Source organism: Schistocerca cancellata, chromosome 8, assembly GCF_023864275.1.
Source record: "Schistocerca cancellata isolate TAMUIC-IGC-003103 chromosome 8, iqSchCanc2.1, whole genome shotgun sequence".
In the NCBI taxonomy this organism is placed as follows: domain Eukaryota; kingdom Metazoa; phylum Arthropoda; class Insecta; order Orthoptera; family Acrididae; genus Schistocerca; species Schistocerca cancellata.
The window spans coordinates 17,951,835-17,978,297 of record NC_064633.1 but is presented as its reverse complement, the minus strand read 5'-3'; the positions used below and the strand labels follow the sequence as shown (position 1 = coordinate 17,978,297).

Genomic DNA, 26,463 nt, shown 5'->3' with positions numbered 1-26,463 from the left:
CAATAGTCTGCCAAAGCTGGGGTAACTTTTCAACTCCACAACTTTAGAAATCAAGTGGTTTTGAGGTGAAGAACTTGTTGAGCCATGTTAGGAGCAAATTTTCATCTGGAAAGAAAGTTCCCTGAGGTCATTCGATAGAGAGTGGGTAAGATGAAAATCTGAGGTTGCAAGATCAGGTGAATAAGGTTGGTGTGGAATGACTTCCCAACAATACTAATTGGTAGTGTTTTTTGTAAGTCCAGCAGAGAGTGGCTGGGCATTTTCGGGAAGTAGCATCACTTAACACAGACTTCCTGGTCACTGTTCTTGTACTGCATCTGCAAGATGTCTCAGATGTTGACAATAAATGTCAGCAGTCATCGCTAAACCTTGGGGAAGCAATTCCTAGGACACCACACCATCGCTGTTCCATCAGATGCATAACGTTATCTTTTGTGGATGTGTGCAGGTCTTTGTACGAGGAGTCGCTACTTTATTTGAGCTCAACCATTCCTTTCTTTTCCTTATGTTAGCATAAAACTACCACTTCCAGTCACCAGTAATGATACAGGATAGGAATTGTTGGTGTTGTTCATGAGCCAATTGATGACGAGCAAGCAGAGATGCACACATGGCCACTCACTGACTTTTGTGCTTTTGGTTTAGAGTATGCAGTAAACATACACCCGATTTTTGAACCTCTCCCAGTGCATGCAAATGTTGCACATTGGTGGAATGATCACAGTTCATCACATTTGCCAGTTCTCGAATATACTGATATGGATTAATGTGCTTAAAACATCTTCATCAAACTCTAAAAGTCTTCCTAAATGTGGAGAGTCACTACTATCAAAGTGATCCTCATTGCTGTGCTCTGTCCAATGCCATTATCTCCATACATGGCACAAATGTTTCTGGTTGCCTCCACTGCTGTCACCCCTTTATTCAACTCAAACAAAGAACGTGTTGGAAATGTTTTGATTTCTCCAGTTGGCACTCCACTTTCTAGCATCCACAACTCCACTCATTATACCTAGTTGACAAAATGACAGTATGTAAACTCAAATACCAACAGTGAATTACAAATAAAATTGAGAAATATACCCATAGCAACCAGAATACAAATGTGTAAAACCAAAATACTATGCATGTACCTGATATTCACACATATTGATTTTTGTTACCAAGAATCAAAATTGGTTTCAGGTGGACTGTGATCTACACAGTCACCATAGCAGACACAAAAAAGAATTTTATGTAGACTTTGCTTCTTGTCTCGTGTTTAGAATGGTGTCACGATCTCTACCGGAAAGATATTCATAAGCTCCTATCCAACAAAAAGCAGGAAATTAGGAACCCCTGCCAATTCATAAGAAAATGAAAAACATACCTGATAGCTACACTTTCTACAAATTATCTGAATATCCAGATTCAGGAATTGAAAAGTTCTGGCAGTTACATGGCATACAGTCTAAAACTGCAAGACAGGTGGTAACATACTGTAAGTAGGACTAAGTATTTACAGATGCAGGTACATATTTCATTTGGAAACTAACGTCGTAATTAAATAAATATTGAGCTACTATTAGCAGATAAATAGCAGCTCTACAGGTATATCTGAGGGATCAGATGCATTATTCAAAGCAGAAGCTTTCTTTTAAATTTAATTAATTGTTTAAATTTAAATAGCATGTGCATGAACAGCATTAAGCAATATAGCGATTGTTTGCAGAGTGAATTTTCACTCAGCAGCAGCATGGGTACTGATCTGAAATGTCCTAGCAGATTAAAATTGTGTGCCGAACTGGGACTCAAACCTGTGACCTTCATCTTATGCAGGCAAATGCTCTACAAACTGGGCCATCCAAACATGACTCATGGCCTGTCCTCACAGCTTTGCTTCCACTAGTACCTCTAGTACCTTTCTCCTACTTTCCAGAGTTCAGAGAAGTTCGCCCGTGTAGCTAGTAGGACTTGCAGTTGGAGGAAAAGATACTGCAGAGATATGGCTTAGTCACAGCTTTGGGGATTGTTTCCACAATGTATTTTCAATCTGCAGTGGAATGTGTGCCGATCTGAAACTTCTTGACACATTAAAACTGTGTGCCGAAACGGAAGTCGAAAGGAGGACCTTTGTCTTTCATGGGCAGATGCTTTACCAAATGACCTACACAAATTGGTGCACACTCTTCTGCAGAGTAAAAATTCATTCTGGAATTAATCCCCGAGGCTGTGGCTAAGCCATTTTTCTGTAAAATCCTTTCTTCTAGGAGTGCAAGTCCCATTAACTATGAAGGATAATTTTTGTGAGGTTGGGATAGTACGAGAGAGATAATGGCAGAAGTAAAGCTCTGAGGGCAGGTCAGGAGTCATGCATGAAGAGCACAACTGGCAGTGCGCTTGCATCATCAAAAGCAAATGCCCCAGATCAGAGTCCCAATACGACACCCAGTTTTACTCTGCCAGGAACTTTCAGCATAGTGAAAGTTTATTATTAGTAGAATATAGAGATTAAGTTTCTATGTTTTCCTCATCTTCTGCTAATTTATACCTTGACTTGTTCCACATCCTTGAAGGTTCTCCTCCTTGAGGGAATCTACAGAACATGATGAATAAATGAATTTTGATGTAAAAAAGTCTAGGTGGTTGGTAAATTTTAAGATAATTTTTCTTTGGCATTGAAAATATACATTCTGACATATGCAGGTGCAATATTCCAATATGAAATTTTTCAGCACTTTAACCTTCATAGCTTAAATGAGACTCAATTAAAAATCAATTTACAAAATACTATACTGTTTAATACATAAACTACATCTTTCAAAGGAGTTTGTTACTGGTTTGACAAGATTCAAATGGCATACTTAAGTAGCTATGCTGCTTAGTTTGATTATACACATTTGGTACCTCTATCTCCTCTCTCTGTTGGCGGGAACATTCCTCACGAGCTCTTGAAGCTGCTGTGTCTTGGAAAACAGAGCTCTGTGTCTGATTGAAGAACTGCTCATACTTTTCACTGTCATTGCATGGATATATTCTTCGGAAATTTCCTGTATGCTTTTCTTCCCATGCTGCCTGCTGCTTTGCAATCTTGTTTGCAATTGATGGCCCATTATGATGGTCATTACTGTAAATGTTACCAGCACACATTTACAAATGTACTTCACACATCAGTGATTAACAATATTTCTCAAAATATATGTTAATATTGAATATAAATGAAAGTTATTGTTACTATTGGTTTGAATTTCTAGTCATTCAAAGCATAGAGTATGGAAATTTTTGACAGAATTTACGTATTTTTAGGAGTAAAGGAGACCACTCACTGACACACACACACACACACACACACACACACACACACACACACACACACAATTGTGTACTTATGTTGTACTGGCTGGACACACTGGACACACGATAGTGGGACTGCACTTCAGCAGATGAACTAGGGTGAGGTGTGGATTGTGTTGAATAGAGTGGATGGAGAGAGTGAGAGAGAGAGAGAGAGGGGGGGGGGGTGGGGTTGGGGGCAGGAAGAGGGGTGGGGTTGGGTAGCTTGTGATAGAGGGAGAGAGGTTGGAAGTAGGAGAGGTTGGGTATCTTATGACTCAGAGGGAGGTAGCAGGTTTGCTGGCAAGGAATGCAGGAGGGAGGCATGGCAGGTGTACAGGGTAGGCACATGATACATGGGTGCCAGAGCTGGTGAGGTGTTGTGCATGATAATATGACTTGGAGATGGAGATTGGGAGGGGATGACAGGACAGAGGAAGGTGAAACTGTTGGATATAGTGTGTAAGGACTATGGGTTAGTGGAGAATGAGGCCAGGATACCCAGATCATATAATATTAGTTGGAGGTGACTTGAACCGACCAAATACAGACTGAGGCATCTATGGATTCATTGGAGGGGGTACAAGCAGACAGTCTTGTGAAGTTCATCTGAACACATATTTTGAAATCTATCTTCAGTAGCTAGTTCGACAGCCCACATGCAATGGAAATTTTTTAGATCTGGTAGCTATGAATAGGCCTGACCAAATAAACAGCATCATAATTGAGACAGTGATTGGTGGTCATGATGTCATCTTAGTGACTTTGCTTACTAAAGTTAATAGGTCATTCAAGAAGGCTAGGAGAGTATATCTCCTAGAAACAACAGGTACACAATTGTTAGTATGCCACTTAGACAATGAATTGCCATCATTTAGTTGCAGTACAATGGGTGTAGAGGAATTATGGGCAAAGTTTAAACCAACTGTAAATCATACTCTGAAGAAGTATGTACCAAGTATGTGGATTAAGGATGGAAAAGGCTCACTGTGGTATCATAACAAAATTTAAAAATTTTTGAGGATGCAAAAGCTGCTGCACACTCTGTTCAATAGAGAATGTACAACTGATGACAAGCAAAAGTTAACAGAAATTCTTAATCTGTAAAAAGATTAATGCACAAAGCCTACAATAACTACTACAATCACACCTTAGCATTCAATCTTGCAGAGAACCTCAGAAAATTCTGGTCCTCTGCAGAATTGCTAAGTGGGTCTAAGGCATCTATACAGTCATTTGTTTACAAGCCTGGTGTGGCTGTTCTAGGATGCGAGGGAAAGAGAGAGTAAATCAGAAAAGGGTCAAAAGAAGATAAGTCTATGGTCAGAGTCCTAGAAGGGATTTCGATCTTTTGGTCTTACTAGTTTAAATCGGCATTGAATAGAATATTCTGTACATCATTTGGTCCTAATAGTACAAATAAACATATTGTTATCTATTTATGGAAAAACAGTACAGGTCAACTTACATTACTAGTACTGCAGTGGAACATAGTACAAATCTTGTAGCACTCTTTGACCTGGTCATGGAAAAATAATGCAGATGATGACTTAATCTCTTTGAAACAATGCATCCTACCATTACAGAATACGTATAATATATTGTTATCTGTCTGAGTACTACCTGAAGTCATAAACATTTCCCTGAAGTATGAAAACAGACTTATTCACATTTAATAGTATAATGATGGGTGGTAGTTCTTTGAGTACTATTTGATGTTTTTAAACATTTGCTTAGAGTATGAAAACAGATTATTCTCAGTGTACAATATAGTCATGTGTGCTGGTTTGATCACATAAATATGACAGAATAGTAGTAACAGAAAACTGTATAATTTTGAAGACATATTTAGATCATTCAGAATAATAGAACATGCAAAGAAATCTTTAACACAGGACAAAAATGACGAAACAGGTAACAGATAAATGCTCTTGGTAATGTGCAGTAGTGAATACATGAAGAAGTATTATTATAAATAGCTGTTTCACAGGCAAAATTTCCTTTTATTTAAAGCTTGTTTCTGTGTATTTCAGCTCTTAATTAAATAAGTGTGTGAAACACTGTAGTTAACGTGGAAAAACAGGAAGATGCATTCTCCTATGTGTTATCTAAGCTAACTGAGGAGAGGTTAGGAATAATCCAGGATGTTGAGGATGCAATATGAAATGACAGTGATCCTTTCTCAGACATATCTGTTGATTGTGACACTGACAAAGAGTATGTACCGGAAGAGAGTGAATCAAGTGAGGATGAAGATACAAATGTGTTTAAGATTTTGACTGCTGGGTGACCTTCAAAGAGGAAGAAAATTGACAGTACTGCACAGAAAGTTGGCTATGAAACTGTTGAACCAGAAAAAAATGTCTGCACTAAATGCTGTGAAAGTTATTCATTCTCAAAAAGCAAGAGCAGAATGAAAACAAAAGTGGAACACAGCACAAAAATATATAACAGTCAAAGGAAACAAACCTCTAAAAATGTGCAGTTTGAGATGTAAAGAAAAACTAGAAAAAGTTACTGTTGAACAGAAGACAGCTGGGGTACAAAGATTTAATGAATATTGGGCTCTTGGAGATCGAGACAAAAGAGTAAGCTATGTGGTCAGCTTCATTGACTCGAAAGCATCTCCAAAATAATGGAGAAGGACACAGGATCCCGACAAAGCAAAATGCCATATGATTACTCATTTGTTTCATTTCAGAATAAAATTTTGTGTTTGCAGAGGATGTTTCATGAATGAGGTCCAGATGTTCATTACACTTGCACTTACCAATCAACATGCTAATGCATCTGGAAGTTTAAGCGATGACAACAGGGGAAAAGCACCAACTGGTAACAAACACTCTCCTGAGAAACTAAAAGAAGTAAAAGACCACATTTCATCATTTTCTCATTATAAATCACACCAAACATGTTGAGAAAGTATTAGGGTTCTTCTCCCATTATATCTGAATTTGCAAACAATGTACAAGCTCTACTGTGACAGAAAGGATAGGCCACTTTTCAGACACATATACGAGAGTTCCATAAGATGAACCTTACATTTAAAGAGCCTAAAGTGAATACGTGTCACAAATTTGATGTTTTACATGATAAAAAGAAATTTGCATTAGTGAAAGACAGTTCTATGGAAGAAATTAACAACGAGTTAGCTGCTCATTACCCCGAGGCAGACAATTTATACCTTCAAAAGAACAATGACAAAAAACATTCCTGGTCAGATAGTTTGGTGCTATGTTACATTTTCAACTTACAACAGTGTCTGCTGACTGCAATTTTGAATAATTCAGCTGTTTTTTTTTTATAAACAGCCAATGTTGCCATAAAATATGACCATGGATGAAACCAGTATGGGTAGCATAAATTGCTACATGTGGCATAAAGTAGAGGGTGCTCATGTTGGAAATTAGATTCCAATGTGTGTTTTAAAGGAGCTGATGTCAATTCCTTCAGAAGTGAAACAAACTATATTCTACTCAGGCACCTGCAGAGGGAACAATAAAAACTCTTATTTGGTTGCAGCATTGTTGTTTGCCAAACAGTAAAATCCAAGTCTGAATATAGTTAATCATAAGTTCATGGTTAGTGGCCACAGTCACTTACAATGTGACATTGACCATGGTCTGATAAAAAAACAAAAGGAGATGTTTCAAGTCCCAGTGGCTCATCTGTGTGACTGGTATCAACTGGTGTGTTCAGTTGGCAAGAAAAGGAAATCTGTGTTGTGGGTTGGCAGGAGAGCCAACCCCGTGTTACTAGAGGAAGCCGAAAGGCACGTGTTTTAGCTCACGCAGGCTGGCGTGAGGTCTGGAACAGGACAAGGAAATTAGAATTTAGAAAAACGGACATAGCTGGTGGAATACTTAACTTTAATCCATTAATGGTCAATGTCGATTTTGACTGTACATGATTCAGTATCAATAGTAACTGGTAATGGCGGCTTGCTAGGTCGTAGCAAATGATGTAGCTGAAGGCTATGCTAACTATCGTCTCGGCAAATGAGAGTGTATTTTGTCAGTGAACCATCGCAAGCAAAGTCGGTTGTACAACTGGAGCGAGTGCTAGAAAGTCTCTCTAGACCTGCCGTATGGCGGCACTCGTTCTGCAATCACTGATAGTGGCGACACGCGGGTCCGACGTATACTAACGGACCGCAGCCAATTTAAAGGCTACCACCAAGCAAGTGCGGTGTCTGGCGGTGACACCACAATCTGCAGTTGCAGAACTGTCACATACCGACTTCTTGGTTTTTGCTGGTGTTCTCAAAGACACCTTACAACTTCAAAAGAAGGATACACAGGGTAATCAATTTACATGGCAGGATGTATAAACGGCTTTGTTTTATGAAAGAGTATGGTACAATGTTTTTTGGCGTTGTTTTATGAAAGAGTATGGTACAATGTTTTTCTTTAAAAAAAAAAAAAAGAGTCTCAATGAGGATGAACAGTTTCAATCAAAAAGGTTGATTCATAGATGGAAGATAGGTGCTTGACTCCCGCCTGGAAAATATTATCATGACACACTACCCATTTCCAAAGGAAAAAAGAAAAATCTTTTGGATCTTCGCTTGCTTGTTCTAGCTACATTCCATAACTTTTACAAAGATCTCAAAACAAATGAAGATCAGGACACCTACGCTTACATAGAAGAATTTCATGGTGACTGAACTGATGCTACTAACCTGTCAGTCATTTAGCTGTGTATTTCTTTTGTTCTTTTTATTTTCATCACTTGAAATTATGTAAATGTTATAGTATTCACCAGTCAGAATACTATAAGTCCAGTCCATAGTATGACAGTAACAGACTCTGTCACATAAAACCTCAAATACAATACTTTGAATATAATCAAACAATGGAAAATCCAGGATGTAATGTAACAACATTACAGAAAGGAAAGTTGCCACTCACAATAGATCAAAGATGCTGAGTTGCAGATAGGCACAACAAAAAGACTGTCACAATATAAGCTATCAGCCAACAAGGCCTTTCTCAAAAGTAGATGACACACACATACACACACACACACACACACACACACACACACACACACACACACACAAACACAAACACATATCACACACACATGACTGCAGCCTCTGGCAGCTGCCGGCTGTGTCATCAAGTGACTGTAGGATGATCCAAGATGACTTAGACAAAATTTCCAGTTGGCATGATGAATGACAGCTAGCTCTAAATGTAGAAAAATGTAAGTTATTACAGATGAGTACAAAAAACAAACCCATAATGTTCAAATACAGTATTAGTAGTGTGCTGCTTGATACAGTCATGTCAGTTAAAATATCTAACCGTAACACTGCAAAGCAATGTGAAATAGAATGCACATGTGAGGATTCTAGTAGGGAAGGTGAATGGTCAGCTTTGGTTTATTGAGAGAATTTTAGGAAAGTATGGTTCAGCTGTAAAGGAGGCCACTTACAGGACACCAGTGCAACCCACTGTTGAGTACGGTTTGAGTAGGAGCTGCACCATGTCAGACTGAAGGAAGACATTTAAGCATTTTAGGTGTGGGCTGCTAGATTTGTTACCAGTAGGTCTGACAGCATTTAAGATGCTTCGGGAACTCATGGGAATCACTGGAGGGAAGGTGACATTCTTTTCGAGGAGCACTATCGGAAAAATTTGGAGGACTGAGATTTGAGGCTGACTGCAGAATGATCCTACTGCTGCCGATGTACATTTTGCGTAAGGACCATGAAGACAAGATTACAAGCATTAAGGTTCTTATGGAGGCATATAGACAGGTGTTTTTCCCTGCTTTATTTGGAGTGGAACAGAAAAGGAAATGATTAATAGTGGTACAGGGTAACACTCCACCACATATCACACGATGATTTGCAGAATATGTATGTAGATGTACATGTACATGTAGATTAAGAAAGCAAAAGAAGTGTTGCAAACACAGCTCCAACTTGCATAGTTCACATAATCTGGCACTGGAGGGAAGCACCCAGATGGTACAGGCTGTGAAGCAGCCACTGAAATCAAGCATTTTATGCTCAGCTACATGATGTGCCACTGGGTGGTCAACTTTGTTCTTGACCAAGTTTGATGGTGGCTATTCATTCTGATAAACACCTGGTTTGTTGTCATACCAACATAAATAGCTGTGCAGCAATTGTGGCAGAATAGGTATCTGATATGGTTGCTTTCACAGGTGCTCTTGCCTCTCACAAGATAAGATTAGCCTGTGTCAGGACTGGAGTAAGAAGTGCTGGGTGGGTGGACTGGGCAGGCCTTACACTTGGGTCTTCCACTGGGTCTTACTTAGGGATATGACCCGTGTGGCAAGAGAATGGAGGTGTGAATGGCATAGGGATAGAGCAGGCTGTTGTGTAGGTTGGGTGGGTGAGGGAATACTGCTTTAGGATGGATGGAAAGGATCTTGGGTAGGATGACCCAATTTTTGGGCATGATGATTAGATAATTAAAGCTTTGGCAAAGGATACAGTCCAGTTATCCACTACAGGGTGATAATGGGTGATGACGAGGTGCCACTTTGTAGTCAGATGGTGGGACTCTGGGAGGTGTGAAATGCGAAGATATGGCATGGGAAATCTGTTTAAGAACTAGTTTTTGGGAGGTGTGTGTTTCTGTGAAGCTCTTTGTGAAACCTTCAGCACAGTGGGCAAGGGAATTCTTTTCCACAGGTAGTTAGGCCATATGGGAGCAATTTTTTTGGCATGGAAGGGGTGACAGCTGTTAAAATGCAGGTAATGCTTAATATGAACAGAGGTGTGGATCAAACCATCAGTGAGGTGGTAGATAAGTCCTGGTAGTTGGCATGTTGGGTTGAAGAGGGCCAGATAAAGCAGATGGTAGAGAAGTGTTGAGGTTGTGGATATGTTGTATTGGACTTGAGTCCACATCATGATGATATTATCAAAGAATCTGTACCATACACAGGATTTGGGGCTTAGGGATGCTTGGAGGGTTTCCTCTAAGTGGTCCATAATAAGATTGGCATAGGAGGATACCCTGCAGGTGCCCATGGCTGTAGCATGGATTTGTCTATATACCTTCCCTGTAGGTGTGTGTGAGGATATACACTGGTGTCCATTGAATTGCATTTATTTTGCCATAAAACAGTATAAACAGGCAACAGTAAAGTAGAAACTGCAAAGAACACAGAACGTGATCAACTGTAACATGCATAATGGTAGACAAAAATGTTCTTCATTTTTTCAACTTAACGGATTTGCTCACACATTCTGACAACTGGTTAATGTGTGGCCACCTCTGGCACAAATACTGGCCTGATAATGATGGGACATGCTGTGAATGATGTTATCAGTCTCATGTTCAGGCAATAATGCCCATTCCTCCTGCAGAGCTGCTCAAAAGTATTAAGAGTGGTTGGTGGCTGCTGATGTGATGCAATCCATCTTCCTAGTGCATCCCAGACATGGTCTATGGGATTCAAATCGGGAGAGTGAATGAGCCCTGCCATACATGCAATATCTTCCATTTCCAATAAAACATCAGCTACCCATGCTCTATGAGGTCAAGTATTATTGTCCATCAGTACAAAGTCTGGGCCCACAGCACCTCACAAAACCACACATGAGATCCCAAGATCTCATGACATTACCTGACAGCAGTTAAGTCTTGCTGATTCACTCATACAATTTCATGAAGAGGTGTTCGAATGGTCAACATAATCCCTGTCTACTCCATTAGAAATCCTTCTTGACATCAGTCTCTTTCCACAATGTTTGGGCCCCAAAATCATGTTCCACATGTCCTCCAGATGAAAATGAATTGAAAATCACTCTCCAGACCAAACCGTGACTCATCTGCGAAAAGAACATTGGCCCACTGTTTGACCATACAGGTGGCATGTTGATGGATCGAATCTAGACATCACCTTCTGTGAAGACATGCTACGGGTAAACAGAGAGCAGGTCTCCAACAATAAAGGCTACTCTGCTGGAGCCACTATGCCTTGATACAACGTGTCCAGGGGATGTAGTGAGGTCAGATGCCAGCTACAATGCTGTAGTAAGGCGGTACTGTTGTGTCATTACAGCCAAATAATGGTCCATTGTTTCTGATGTCACATGTGGGCAGCCCTGTCCTGGTCTCTGGGCTAGAGTTTCAGTCTCTATAAACTGTTGCCACATCTGAGATACAACAGAACGATTCACATTAAGCCATTGGGCCACATCAGTTTGTGGCTTTCTTCCTATGGCTTTCCACATCAAAGAGTCTGTAGGCATCTTCTCTTTGCCATACTGAACCATCTGTGACTGTGCCCACAGTGATGTGGATGTGGGACTACCTTGCAAAAAGTACCCTACTTGTTCCATAAAATTTCAGACATGCAGCCCATAAAATTCCATTCTTCTTCTAATATCTCGGGTGTATATCATCCAGCCATCTTCAGAGTGAGCCAAAATACTAGAAGAAGAAGTGAACGTGAAAATATGAAGATGCACTACCCCGCCTGATAGGAGCTCTGATCTCATTGCATGGTTGTCAGTTGATCGGAATGCCATCTTCAGCGCAGAACACAATTGTAATATCTGTTGACAGTTTGTATGATTATACCATGAATTAGACATAGAATGGGGAAATAGCAGTTAGTTGCTTTAATTTTGGACACCAGTGTAGTTGATAAGATGTGTGAGGAATGAGGTAGCGGGTTTAGAGTCTCAAGGACATTGTGGGAGTTAGTGTTTCATAGTGGCAAGGCCATAGACATGAAGTATGGTGTATAGAGAGGTAGCATCTACAGTGATGATTTGGTTTTTTTGTTGAATTTCAAGGACAACAAAGTCACTAGAGAGAACAGAAAAATGGTCTACCTCAGGGAAGCATCTTGGCTCCACTTCTCTTCAACATTTAAACCAATGGCCAGCCATTGACCCCAGGCTCAAGCAGATTCTTATGTGCAGATGACCTAGCCCTTGCTATGCAGAGCTCATGCTTTGAAACAGTGGAAAGAAACCTGACAACAGCACTTAGAACACTGTCAAGCTACTACAATCGGAACCAACTCATACCAAACCCTTCAAAGACACAGGTGTGCGCCTTTCATTTAAGGAACAGGGAAGCTAATCATGAGCTACATATTGAATGGTCAGGCATCCAACTCCAGCATCATCACACCCCTAAATACTTGGGAGTCACTCTCGATAGAACTCTGACATTCAAAACTCACTGCAAGATCACTAAAATGAAAATCTCCACTCGAAACAACCTAATTTGCAAACTAGTGGGGACACAGTGGGGCTCACATCCACAAACTATTCGCTCTTCTGCAATGGCACTGTGCTTTTCTACTGCCAAATATGCTCCCCCAGTCTGGTACAGGTCATCTCATGCCAGACACTGCTCTCAACGAAACACCAACAAGGAGAGACTGAAAGTGGAACAGAACAGTGCCCATCCATTGCATGGACATAATCCACCACAGCAATGGATGAGCTTGGAAAAGAGCTTCCTGAGGACATTGAGTAGCTCACCGTTTCACCAGAGAAGGCCAGGCTGGAGTTACAGAAGAAGTCGATGCCTCACTTGCACAGATGGATGCCTGAAGCTGAAGAACTACCACCTGGACATGATAAAAGGTGGATGGCGTGGAAATCTTTAAACAAATTACGATCAGGAGTTGGACGATCGAGAGACAACCTGAAGAGATGAGGCTTCATAACAGAAGACACGTCCTGCAACTGTGGACAAGGACAAACCACAAGCCACATGCTTCAGTGCCCTTTGTGCCCTACATCCTGCATGAAGAATGATCTCCTGCAAGCCACTCCAAGCGCTTTGGAGGTTGCAAAATACTGGGCACATGTAATATAAATACAATTTGTATCTATATTTACAATATTTCCTGATGTGTATGGCTTCTGTAAATTTGTATGTTTCTGACTCGAGAATATACCTATTAGGGATACATATGGTAAAGGGGTGGTGATGGTGGAGAATTGGTGAAGGAAGTGATTAGTGTCTTTGATGTGAGAGGGCAGGATTTGGGATGTTGATTGGAGATGTTGGTCAACAAGAGGGGAAATTCTTTCACATGAATTCCACTAATCTATGAAATATATGAGCCCAACATATTCCAAAATCCCTTGCATATGGATCATAAAGTGATGAAAAACCCAGGTGCAAGACCTGTCAGGTAGACCCACCAGGTACATCCTACTCCAGTCCCTACAAAGGCTTATCATATGCTATCAGAGGCAGGGTTGCCTGTAAAAGCAGTCACGTAATATACCATCTCTGCTGTAATTTTTGAATGGGATTTTATATGGGCATGACTGCCAGTCAGTTTGCCAGCTGGATGGCCAAGAGCAGAGTTGACCATTCAATGACTGAACAAATTACTGAGAGCTGGCTGCTTCACAACCTGTGGAGAGGGTGCCTTACCAAAACACCATCTTCTCTGAATTACATAGACATGTACCATGCTTGCAAGACTCTACAGTCATATCTACCTTTCAACAGTCACACTCTTCCTCTATCGTCTCTACCATTTCCTTTCCACTTCTCTGTATTGCTGTGCTCTGTGCACTGCACAACTCCCATGCCTGTGCCAGAATGAGCTCTTTGGCGCATTTTCTTATTCTGTGTGTCTGTTATCTGTCCCTCTAGTTGCCAGCTGCCCTCCCTCAAACCTCCTTCTAATTCCCTGCCTTCTCCCTACCTGCCAAAGAAGAATTCATCCAAAAGCTGACAATGACCTCAGTCTTGTTTATATGCCTATTGATGACTTACTCATTCCAGACATTCGTCACTTAAATAATTATAAGGATCTATGATTTCTGAATCTAGTATATAACAATTCTTTCTAATATTATAATTTAACCTCTCCATATGATTTTCCACTTATTGACCTTCTATAAACAGTATTATGTAAACAATTAGATGTCAAACAACAAGATTTCCTTGTGTGGAGAACTGCATGTTGGCTTGGGTGGACAGTCAGTGGCAGAAGTAGAAGCAACTTCAGCTGTGTCATAGGGTAGTGTGTTGATACCCTTTCTGTACTTTTTCTATGTTAATGACCCTGAAGAAAATATTAACAGTGACCTTAGAAGTTTTTCTGATGATGCAGTTATCTCTGATAAAGCACTGCATGAAAAAGCTGAACAAGTATTCAGTCAGATTGTGATAATATTTAAAAATGGTCTGAAGATTGGCAACTAGCTTTAAATGTTCAGAAATGTAAAATTTGGCACTTCACAAAATGAAATACTTAGTATCTTATTACAGTCCTATCAATGAGTCACAGTTGGAAATGTCAACTCATACAGATATCTGGATGTAGCCATTTGTAGAGATATGAAATGCAATGATAACATTGGCTCAGTGGTAGGTAAAGAAGGTGACAGATTGTGGTTCATTGGTGGAATATTAGGGAAATGCAATCAATCTACAAACGAGATTGCACACAAAACATTCATATGACCTATCTCAGAACATTGTTTAAGTGTGTGAGACCTGTACCAAATAATACTAACAGGAGATACTGAATGTATACAAAGAAGGGCAGCACGAATTGTCAAAGTTTTGTTCGATCATGGGAGAGCATCATGGAGAAGCTGAAAAAACTGAATTGGCAGACCCTTGAAAATAGGTGCAAACTATCCCCTGAAAGTCTGCTTGGAAAGTTTCTAGAACCAATATGAAAACAAGACTAGACTAATTATAGTGTACACAGAGGTGTTTAAACAATCATTCTTCCCATGCTCCACACATAAATGGAACAGGAAAAAGCCCTAATAACGTACAATGGAAAGTACACTCCGCCACGCATTCATAGTGGCTTGTGGAGTGTATGATTTCTTGTTTCACTGACAGTTCTTACTCACAGCTGCTACAAAGCAAATTTGTCCCTACTCATATAAACACACCTTTGTTGTCCCCATAGGAGCCACCTTGAATTTTTTTTTTTTTTTTTTAGCTTAAAATATTATTTTCAAGGTTATTCAAATGGTGAAACCTGATTCCAGGTTGGACGATATTTTTGACTTGTTCTTTAACAGTTTTCAGACAATGGAAACACAGAATGGAATAATGGCAATATTATGAAAAGGATAGATTGTTACTCACCATATAGTGGAGATGCTGAGTCACAGACAGGCAAAACAACAACAACAACTAAATATATCAGCTTTCAGCCAGAAGGTTTCTTCCAAAACAGACAACATACATATACACATTTATGCAGAATGCAGCTCATACACAAAGGACCACTGTCTCTGGCTGCTGGGGCCAGACTCTTGAGCAGCAGCCACAGACAGTGGTCATGTGGGTGAGCTGTGTTTGTGTGAATGTTGTTTATTTCAGTTATCAGTTTTGCTACTTTTTCACATTTCACTTTTCTTGTATGTTACCTTATCCACTGATATTTATTTCCTGGTTTTAGCAACTCCCCATTTCCTCATAGTATGCCTACAGTAGTGTTGTATTAAGTGGTATCCATCCAGTCATCTACACATTCCTAGTTATTCAATTAAATTATTCTCAATGGGAAACTGCTTGAATAGTGTAAACTGTAGTTTGTCAACATTTTGCATGTGAAGAGTAATGTTATTTTCATTTACTGGATATTATATAGATGACTCCTGTAAAAAGTAATGTAGCCATCACTCAGCCTGCACTTAATTTTTTAAAACAACACAACCCATACTACAATCTAAGTGTATCTTTATGTTTATCCCACACGAAACAATGACGCAGATCAAAATTAAACAAAATATAGTCAGAAAAAGATGTGAAAACCAGGGCACTGGCAGGAACACAGAGAGGTGTATACATCTCAAGCTTCAAGTGATGTGGGTTCCTTAATATGTTGCCTCCTACATACTTTATCTCTCATTCTATTACTGTTGTTTTCCTTGTCAATTTTCCTCTATATGTGAGCTATAGACTCCTCTTGTACTGTGGTTCAGCTTCTGCATTTCAAATCCTGCCTGCTGCATTTAACTGTTCATTATTCTGTTGTTTTATCTGCTATACCGACTTGGTCTGGCCCTTTATGTGACTTTCAAGTCAAGTTCAATACAATATATTTTACCTATATTCTTTTTCCCTTCTTTACACTAGAACTCCTACTTTGTTATTTCATGATTTTATATTTCTAATGTTTTTCCTTTTGTCTGGTACTGCCTTTCATGTCTATGTACGTGTAGATTAAAATTCTTTTATAAAAAATTAGTACGGTGTTTTCCATTCTTAAGTAGAAAAGATAAATTATTTGAATTCATAAGGCACGAAGGGTGCATTGTGTACAGTAGTATTAATGATACTTTCTGTGAAATTAATTAGTTTCAGCAACAATCAACCATCAATTAAGATCTGTGATAGGATGTGACTATTCAATTTTATACATAAGTTCCATCATGAGTCAGCTGCTTTTCAACCACTATACTCTATGCTCAGAATGAACACAGCAGTCTATCCAATTATATTTCACAAATTAGTTTCTACATGTGATCAATTTAACTATTAGTAATGACGAAATGAAACACAAAGTTATGAAATAACACAGTGCTAGCTAAAGTGCAATCATCTAATACTTCAGGCCAAACAAATGTAAGTGTGTTGTTCAATCAATATGAAAAATAGTTAAATATCCAATTCTTATGGAATAAGGTGCCTTCATTATTGACTCTGCTGTCTGAAAACTATAGGCTGGGTCACCAGCAATCCATCTTGCACACTACCTGTTAAGAGAAGCACTGCACAAGAATTTATCTAACATGATCAACACTTAAAAGTGGTCAACAGGTAAACATGGGAGTAAACAGTAAGGATAAAATCTGAAAATCAGGACATTTGGAGATGCAATAGACGGAGTGGCATTTACAATTGACTATGAGTCGTCATGAATCTTTATAAGCAATCAAATCAGCAAACTGATTACCTCTCCAGAGTGATGTGTGCAACAGTTTGAACAATTAAGAAACTGACACAATATGTAAAAGTTACAAGTAAAATTAAAAATATGTATATACAGAGAGGGATTTTTTTTTTTATTTTGTCCAAATAATTTTAAAAAAAGAATGCAGTCACTTGCCCATACAGACAAGTAGGACACTGCAACACAGACTGTGACAATGTAAGATAATCTACTTTAAAACTTACAATATTTCTCCCAACTATTTTGTGGTAATCAAAAAGAAATGAAACTGACAGACAGAGATAGATGCATTATGGATAGGAAAAGTTACAGACACCGACAAACACAATACTGTTCACACCAAATTTAATGTTTGCACAGTCCAAAATAATTTGCATTTCAGTCTTTGCAATAATTTTTTGATTAATGTTTTGATTACCTTTAATCGTAAGACTAATATTGTCCAAAAGAATTAATCTGTACTTTGAAGCATGACAGTTAGTTGATCTTGGATACACAAAGGCAGCAATGTAACTGATGGAATGTAATGGGGACTTGATATTGTCTCACAGAAGATACAGTAATGATATTCACAAAACAGTATAATAACTTAAAATTGCTCATCTTAACATTAATCCATATGTTGTAATGATTCTGCAGTTTCTGATAAGTCTGTTACTGTCATGTTTGCCTTCATTCATACTGTGACCATCTCACTAAAATTTAAATTATTGGTCAAGATGAACAGTATACCTTTGTACTTCAATTTTTGTTACTGATAAACAATTAACAATCTTTTTCTGCTAATAATCATCAAACAACAGCTCAAACTTTAAAGTAAAGATTTCATTTAAAAAAGTTACAAGTTCTGTCAATGCAAACAGCCAAGCACTTGTATATGCAGTTAATGACAGAATGATAGTGGATAAACAAATTTGAACTTGGCTCTATTTGAATTGAATTTCTTTTTCCTAATCCAATGAATAAATATTCAGCAACTAAAACACTCACAAAAGCACTAGCTTTCTAGTCAACTGCAAAAGTTATAGGTAAAATGTGAAGCATGTTGAGGGCCAGCATGAACAAAATCGCCACCAGCTTATAGATGTGCCAATAATAACTCAAAAATGAAAGTCTTATCTCTACAACCTCTGGAGAGAGGTCATGCAACAAAATTGCTATGGGTTCTGCCACATGTTGCAGTGTCCCAAGCCATATTTCCATTTAGTTCATAATTTACACATTGACAATGGAATGGCCTCCCACCATATAACAGATACTACTTCCACAGTGGAGAAGAAAAAATAAGAAAACATCAATACAGACTGATTATACAGGATCAGAGTGCAGTTCAGCCCATTATCTGAAAATTGGCTGTTGCAAAACTCCATGTGAAAACTGTGGCCGTATCTTATTGAAAGGTTTTTTTTACTGCTTTAGATAATTTCACTGATTATGTATATCAGAAAACATGGTAAACTGAACACTGGTTTAACCAGATAAGCTGAAATGTTAAAAAATTATCAGACCTTCCATTACATATCACTCAGGGCTCTAATTTGTTCCATTAGGATTAACATTATTCTCCACTGCAGAAATAAAGACTGCCTCATTTAAATGTATGGAGCAGAACAAGAATACTTTCTGATGGACACAATAGATGCAATAACATGTAACTGCAGATAGTGCAAAGGTGCAAAGAACTGCAAATTGCAGTACTTAACAAGAAAGCCGGCCTGTGTGGCCGTGCGGTTCTAGGCGCTTCAGTCTGGAACCGCGTGACCGCTGCGGTCACAGGTTCAAATCCTGCCTCGGGCATGGATGTGTGTGATGTCCTTAGATTAGTTAGATTTAAGTAGTTCTAAATTCTAGGGGACTGATGACCATAGATGTTAAGTCCCATAGTGCTCAGAGCCGTTTTTTGAACTTAACAAGAAATGGCAAGATATGAAATGAATAACGGCCTAGAAAATTTGAGTACGAAACATAAGCCGGTTTTCAAATTGTGCTGTGGATTTCACAACTTTGACTCAGAAGAAGGCTTGCTTAACAAAAGTTTATTTAAGTTTCAAACTTTATTAATTGTACAGATGTGGTATGCAAATACATTCAAAATTTCGAATTTTTCAATGATAATATGCCCTGAAACAGATTTTAAGTTTTTAAAAATGGATCAAAAACAGTCTTGATTGCATTAAAATATGGGGTAGCTCTGAGAAATGAAATAGTGAAGGCTGCACAGCATCAAATAGATAAAAAGGTAAGGCCAATAGAAATCCTTGGACAATACATGAGATATTGAATTTAATGATGAGTGAATAAAATATAAAAAGGATCAAATGAAGCAGGAACAAGGGAATGTCTAAAGAAGGAGCTTGACAGGAAGTACAAAAGGGCTAAGTAGGAATAGCTAGATGACAAACGTATGGATTCATACACATATTTCACTAGGGGAAAGATAGATACCACCTACAAGAAAATTAAAGAGGCATTTGGAGAAAAGAGAAGCAGCTGTATGAATATCAAGAGCTCAGATGGAAAACTAATACAAAGCAAAGAGGGGAAAGCTGGGAGGTAGAAAGAGTATATTGAGTGTCTACGCATAGGAGATGAATTTGAAGACAAATATAGAAATGGAAGAGGATGTAGATGAAGATGAAATGGGAGATATGATACTGAGAGAAGAATCTGACAGAGCACTGAAAGCACTTAGTTGAAACAAGGCATTGAGGGTAGATGAAATTCTGTTACAACTACTGACAGCCTTGGAAGGGCCAGCCATGACAACAACTCTGGCATCTGGGTGCAAGATGTATGAGACAGGTGAAATACCCTTAGACTTAAAGAAGAATGTAATACTTACAACTCCAAGGAAGGCAGGTGCTGATAGGTATGAATATTACTAAAGATCAGAATAATAAGCCAGGGTTGCAGAGCACTAACATGAATTCTTTACAGAAGAAAGGAAAAACTTGTAGAAGCCAACCTCAGGGAAGATCAGTTTGGATTCCAGACAAATGTAGGAACATGCAAGGCAATATTGACCCTATGACTTATCTTGGACGATAGGTTATGAAATGGCAAACTTACATTTATAGCATTTGTACTCTTAGAGAAAGCTTTTGACAATGTTCACTGTAATATTTTCTCTGCAGCTCTGAAGGTAGCAGGGGCAAAATACAGAGAGCAAAAGGCTATTTAAAAGTTGTACAGAAACCAATTAGCAGTTATAAGAGTCAAGGGGTGTGAAAGGGAAGCAGTGGTTGAGAATGAAGCGAGACAAGGATGTAGCCTATTCCCAATGTTATTCAATCTGTACATTGAGCAAGCAGTAAAGGAAACAGAAGAAAAATTTGGAGTAGGAATTAGAGTTAGGGAGAAGAAGTAAAAAGTTTGAGGTTTGCTGATGACACTGTACATCTGTCAGAGACAGCAAATGACTTGGAATAGCAGCTGAATGGAATGGAGAGTGTCTTGAAATGAGGATATAAGATGAAAAACAACAAAAGGAAAATAAGGATAATAGAATGTAGTCAAATAAAATCATGTGATGCTGAGGGAATTAGATTAGGAAATGAGACAATTAAGTAGTAGATGAGAATTGTTATTTGAACAGCAGAATAACTGATGATGGCCAAAGTAGAGAAGATATAAAATGAAAATGTCAAAAAAAAAAAAAAAAAAAAAAAAAAAAAAAAATCATTTCTCAAGAATGGAAATTTATTAGCATCGAACATTGATTTGAGGGTGTTTTCTGAAAGTATTTGCGTGGAGTGTAGCCATGTATCATAATGAAACATGGATGGTGAACAGTTTGGCAAGAAGAGAATCGAAGATTTTGAAATGTGGTGCTACAGAAGAATGCTGGAGTTTAGAGAGGTGGATCACATAACTAACAAGGTGGTAATGAATAGAAATGGGGAGAAAAGAAATTTGTGGCACAACCCAACTACAAGAAGAGATTGGTTGATAGGAAACATTCTGAGACATCAAGGGATCATCAATTTAGTACTGGAGGGAAGTGTGGAGTGGGGAAGTAGGGTAAAAACTGTACAGGGAGACTGAGAGATGAATACAATACACAGGGGCAGAAGGACGTAAGTTAGTAGTTATTCGGTGATGAAGAGGCTTGCACAGAGCTGCATCAAATTAGTCTTTGGACTAATGATGATGATGTTTGGTTTGTGGGGCGCTCAACTGCGTGGTTATCAGTGCCCGTACAATTATCCAATCTTTGCTCAGTCCAATTTCGCCACTTTCCTGGATGATGATGAAATGATGAGGACAACACAAACACCCAGTCATCTCGAGGCAGGTGAAAATCCCTGACCCCGCCGGGAATCGAACCCGGGACCCCGTGCTCGGGAAGCGAGAACGCTACCGCGAGACCACGAGCAGTGGACAAGGAGTCTTTGGACTGAAGATCACAAGAACAACATGGTACAAATATCTTCCACAATCAACCATCTAACAGAAAGCAAGAACCTGAGAATCATATAAATTAAGAAGAAATATTCATCCCATCTAGATATCACTAGTTATTTACATTCAAGGAAAGAAGATAACCTATTAGCTACTGTGCAAGACATAATGTTCATTGTAAAAAGGTCTTTATTCTTATGGCATATATGCAGCTATTGTTCTATTGGGTGTACCAATGAGGTTATGTAACTGCTAATCTGAGAACAGTGTAGAAACGACTGCCTTTCAGTACACCAAATAAAATGGCTAAGGATACAGAGATGCTGAATGAAACGAGTTTGGCTGTTAAAAATGCACCGTGTAGAGCCATCATTAGCAATCACAGCTAAAATTATCAAAACCCAAAGAATTTCCAGTCATATACAAAAGTTGTCAGTGGCACAAAGGAAAACCATGAATGCAGAACTCTAATTTTAAAGGTTCTTTTACAAAAGAACATACATAAGTCCAGCACCCTCGCATCACTGTAAAGAAGGGCAAAATTGATATTAGTATAATATCTATATATTCTGGTAGCAGCTGAAATCATTTAAATTTAATGAGGCTTCAGGGCCCAATGGACTCCCTGCCAGATACTATACACTTGTGATGTAGAGCGCCATAAATATCAATATTTGTTCTGTGCGTAAGTGTGCTATCTTTGAGGAGAGGGCTTTGGGCAGGATGTTGGACGCTAACGGCAGTTAGCCTCCGGACTTGTATCTGTGTAGAAGCTAAATGTGAGTAAATCTGTATCTGAGAGAATCCTAGTTGTTTACCTACAACTATTCCATATTCCCTAACTGGTGACCCCGTTTTTGGGTAATACGCGTCCAAGTTACCGCCAAAGGTTATTTACGCGCCTACCGCGTCGGGTTTCTCCGTGATCGCGAGGGCCTTTCTTCAGCTCCAGACAATGGCATTTCAGCATTCACCGCCGCCCGGATTCCAGCAACATCTCTCCAGCACTCCTGCCATCGTAGTGGACATGCCGCAAGAATCTTCAGAATCCTTCAGCCAGAACATGCAGTGGAATTCATCGAGTGCCGCCAGTTTCTTCCAACCGCCAACGGTCATGGACTCTGGCTTTGTTAGCCTGGACCTTCCCACGTCGGAACATTCCTACTCCTGTGTCGAACACACAATTCAATACAGTTCATGGCGTTGAGCGAGGTTTTGCTACTTTGAAAAATCCAGTAGTAAATTCAAACTCGAATCAGTTCCCGCCACATGTGTATCCTTCCGCGCTGGCTAGTCAACAGGTGTTCAATACTCGCCAAACAGCAAATATCACACCGAGTGTGCATCCCAGTGGACGTGTGTGGGATCCTTGTGTTGCTTCTAATCAAGTCAACAATTCTGTGCTGGACAGTAATTACTCCGACATCTACAACCAGCCCCACCACTCACGGTCGAGTGAATACTGTGTGCATAACGGACATTCACCAGCGTACTTAAGCAATTGTGGCTTCTCTCCGAGCTACCACGTCAATGAGAATGCACATTTTGACTACGATCCTCACACTGTTCAAGCATCCGTCACTTCTCAGCCCCCCCCCCCCCCCCCCCCCCCTCCCCGTCGTCAAGTGAAATTCACGATTCCTGCATTACGGGATGCCAATAATTCAGACTCGCAGTCTTCTGCATGCTCTACTTCCGTCCGAAGTAACCCGCTCACCCGGAGTTCTGGTTTAACCTGGTTGAGCAAACATTCAATGTCTGTGCTTTGGACGACGACGCACGCTTCGCCTGCCTCATGAACCATCTTCACGACCACGTCGATTTAATTTACGATCTGGTCAAAGCACCCCCACCCCCCCCCCCACCCCCCCCAGCAGGGAAGTATGCTGTGGCGAAACAGACGATACTGGAGCGTGTCTCTAAAACCAGGAGAGAAAATGTGTGACAGCTCATCTACGAAGAGCGTCTCGGCGACAGGTCTCCGTCCCAGCTGTGGCAGTGCATCCGTCTTCTCGTCAATGAGCACGTTAAGCCTGATGACATGCTCGCAGAAATCTGGACTGAAAAGCTGCCTTTGCCTGTCCAGACTGCAGTCTCTGCGTATGAAGATAGGCCAGTAAATGAACGTTTACACGCCGCCGACAGAGCATACTCCGCCAGGCAACGTGAGCTCCGTGCACTGCATTCTGGACGTGACCGCACTAAGACGCTTTCTGACGCCACGCCCTTGTCTGGTGCAGCTAATAACAAGTTTGTTAAACTAGCCGCCCTGCCTGCACCTTCAACTCCCCGCAACGACAGTGCATCGGCCTCTATGGAAGGCTCTGGGGCACATACTCCGTCACCTAGCAACTACCCACAGGAGCACAGGCCCGCCCAACCTTACTGTTTCTTCCACGCGAGATTCGGGGAGCAAGCTCGCAAATGCCAGTCACCGTGTTCTTACCCTAACTCCAACCGCAGGTAGGCTACGGTGCCACCTCCTGCGATGTAAAAAATGGGCACCATCCCACATTGCACTCCGTTTCGGACAATAACAGTAAGTGTGGTCGAGTCTATGTTCACGATTTACGATCAGGTGTATGTTTTCTGGTAGACAGTGGCGCAGACATCTCTTTGCTGCCGGTTCGCCTAGCAACCAATAAAGTGCAACCACACAAAACAGTACTTGGTGCAGTGAACTTGTCTACCCTACAGTGTTCGGGTTCCACTTTGTATACAGTGAAACTTTCGCCCGAGTGCAAGCTGGAGTGGACGTTTCTAGTGTCAACAATTGAAGAACCTATTCTCGGAATTGATTTCCTCAAGCACTATCAGTTGTCACTAGATATTGTGCAAAATACTGTGTTTTACCCCCCCCCCCCCCCCCTTAACAAACATATTCCTTTCGCTTCACCGAGTGACAGTTCGGCTAACACCAAACATGTGTGCTGTGCTAAGAAGTGTGTAAACCTATCCTTGGAGCTGCAATCTTGGACAAACAAGTGGCTAGTGGAGTGCGCCAAGTCTTCAAAGTTGCGGATGGAACATATGGAAATGCTGCTGCATCTCCGCGACATACACCACGAGTTGGCCTCCACACAACAACGCCTCGCGACACTACAAGCAGACGACTCGTCGGCTACAGACAAGGTCAGCCTGTACCAATCTGGTGTTCCCGTGCCCGGGCACGTTAACAACAATGTTGTGAACTCTGTAAACTGTGTCAGCACCCCCTTTTGTAATGACAGGGTATGCCCGAGTGCTCATGCTCCTTGCGTTCCGAATGGACAATTAACTTGCCAAGCTCGTGGCAATGAACTACGGCCATCTGCTGTCCGGCCACGCCCACTCGTGCCTACAGCGCTCGTAGCGGCACGGCCCGCTACCAAGAACCAGTGTACCAACCTCGCCCATGTTAACACGTGTGCGGCCTTACGCAGCCTACGAGCGGGTGGTACACCTGTACTTCCGTGCCCTCAGCGCCACAGCTTGGCCCGTCCGCCACTGCCTGCTCCGCTTCATAGACATCTGACTGTCGTGCCGCGCCACGTATTGCAGTAGTCACTAACGGCACAGTTCATCGGTTATGTCTAACCGATGGGCCGCCCATATCGCAACGCCCACGCTGCCTCAAGCCGGAATTTATGAAAATTGCAAAAGAATAATTGGACGATCTGTTACAAAAGGGAATAATTGAACCTTCTTCCGGTTGCTGGGTTAGTCCTATCCTGTTTGACCAAAAGAAAGATGGTACTTGGTGTATGGTCGGAGACTATAGGTGTTTAAATGCCCGCACCATCATTGATAAATATCCGGTCCCACACATCGCAGACTTCAATCATGCGCTCGCAGGTGCAAAGTAGTTCTCTGTTTTGGACTGTAAGCACGCATTTCATCAGATTCCTATGGCTCCGGAGGACATTGAAAAGACTGCCATAACCACTCCCTTCGGGCTGTTCCAATACAAATTTATGCCGTTTGGGTTGAAAAACGCCCCCCAAACATGGCAGCGTTTCATCAATCAAACTTTATCCCATCTAGACTTTTGTTTCATATACATGGACGACATATTGGTTTTTGCTTCTACTTTGGAACACAGTCAGGAGCGTGTTCAAGTCGTGACAGATATTTTAGCAGCCGCTGGTATTGAACTGAACAATAAAAAGACTCAATTGCACCAGTCATCCGTCACATTCCTAAGTTATGTTGTGTCATTGGACGGTCTGACACCACCACAGGACAAGATCAAGCCTGTTCTCAAGATGCTATGCCCTCAGACCTATAGGGAATTATGCAGGTTCATCGGAACAGTTAATTATTACTGGAAACATTTGCCAGCCGCTTCTGCGGTGCAGGCTCCTCTCACAGATGCTATCGCTGGGCCACAAACTTCTGGCACCCGCCAGGTACCATGGACACCAGACCTGGACAAGGCATTTAATGAACTCAAACAGCTGTTGGCCTCCGCTGTCACTATTGCTCACCCACGGGCGGATGCCACAATGTTTATCACTACTGACGCTAGTGACAATGCTATCGGCGCAGTACTGAGTCAGACATACAACTATGTTACGACCCCCCTGCAGTTTTTCTCAAAAAAGCTAAACAATGCACAGAAGAAATACTCAGCATTCGACAGAGAATTACTTGCAGTTTACGAGGCCATAAGACACTTCAGAAATGATGTTGAGGGACGAGATTTCTATGTGCTCACTGATCACAAGCCGTTGGTTCCTGCCATAAAAAATCCTGCGGCTGATCCGCCCCCACGACGCTTTCGTCACATCGATTACATCTTGCAATTTAAAAATGACATTCGCTACATCTGAGGAGCATTGGCAGACCCCGATACCATGCAGTTAATTTCAGACC

The 26,463-nt window shown here is 40.6% G+C and overlaps 1 protein-coding gene across 1 annotated transcript in view; it reads right to left on the bottom strand.

Moving 5' to 3' along the window:
• LOC126094980 (tubulin polyglutamylase ttll6) overlaps positions 1–26,463 on the bottom strand; it is a 274,712-nt gene that overhangs the window by 43,002 nt on the left and 205,247 nt on the right. Inside the window, exons 12-14 of the mRNA XM_049909635.1 lie at positions 15,585–15,602; positions 13,486–13,493; positions 2,887–3,057 (exon numbers count right to left, since the gene is read on the bottom strand). Of these exons, the coding sequence (XP_049765592.1) occupies positions 2,887–3,057; positions 13,486–13,493; positions 15,585–15,602 (197 nt within the window). The remainder of the gene's footprint in view (positions 1–2,886; positions 3,058–13,485; positions 13,494–15,584; positions 15,603–26,463) is intronic.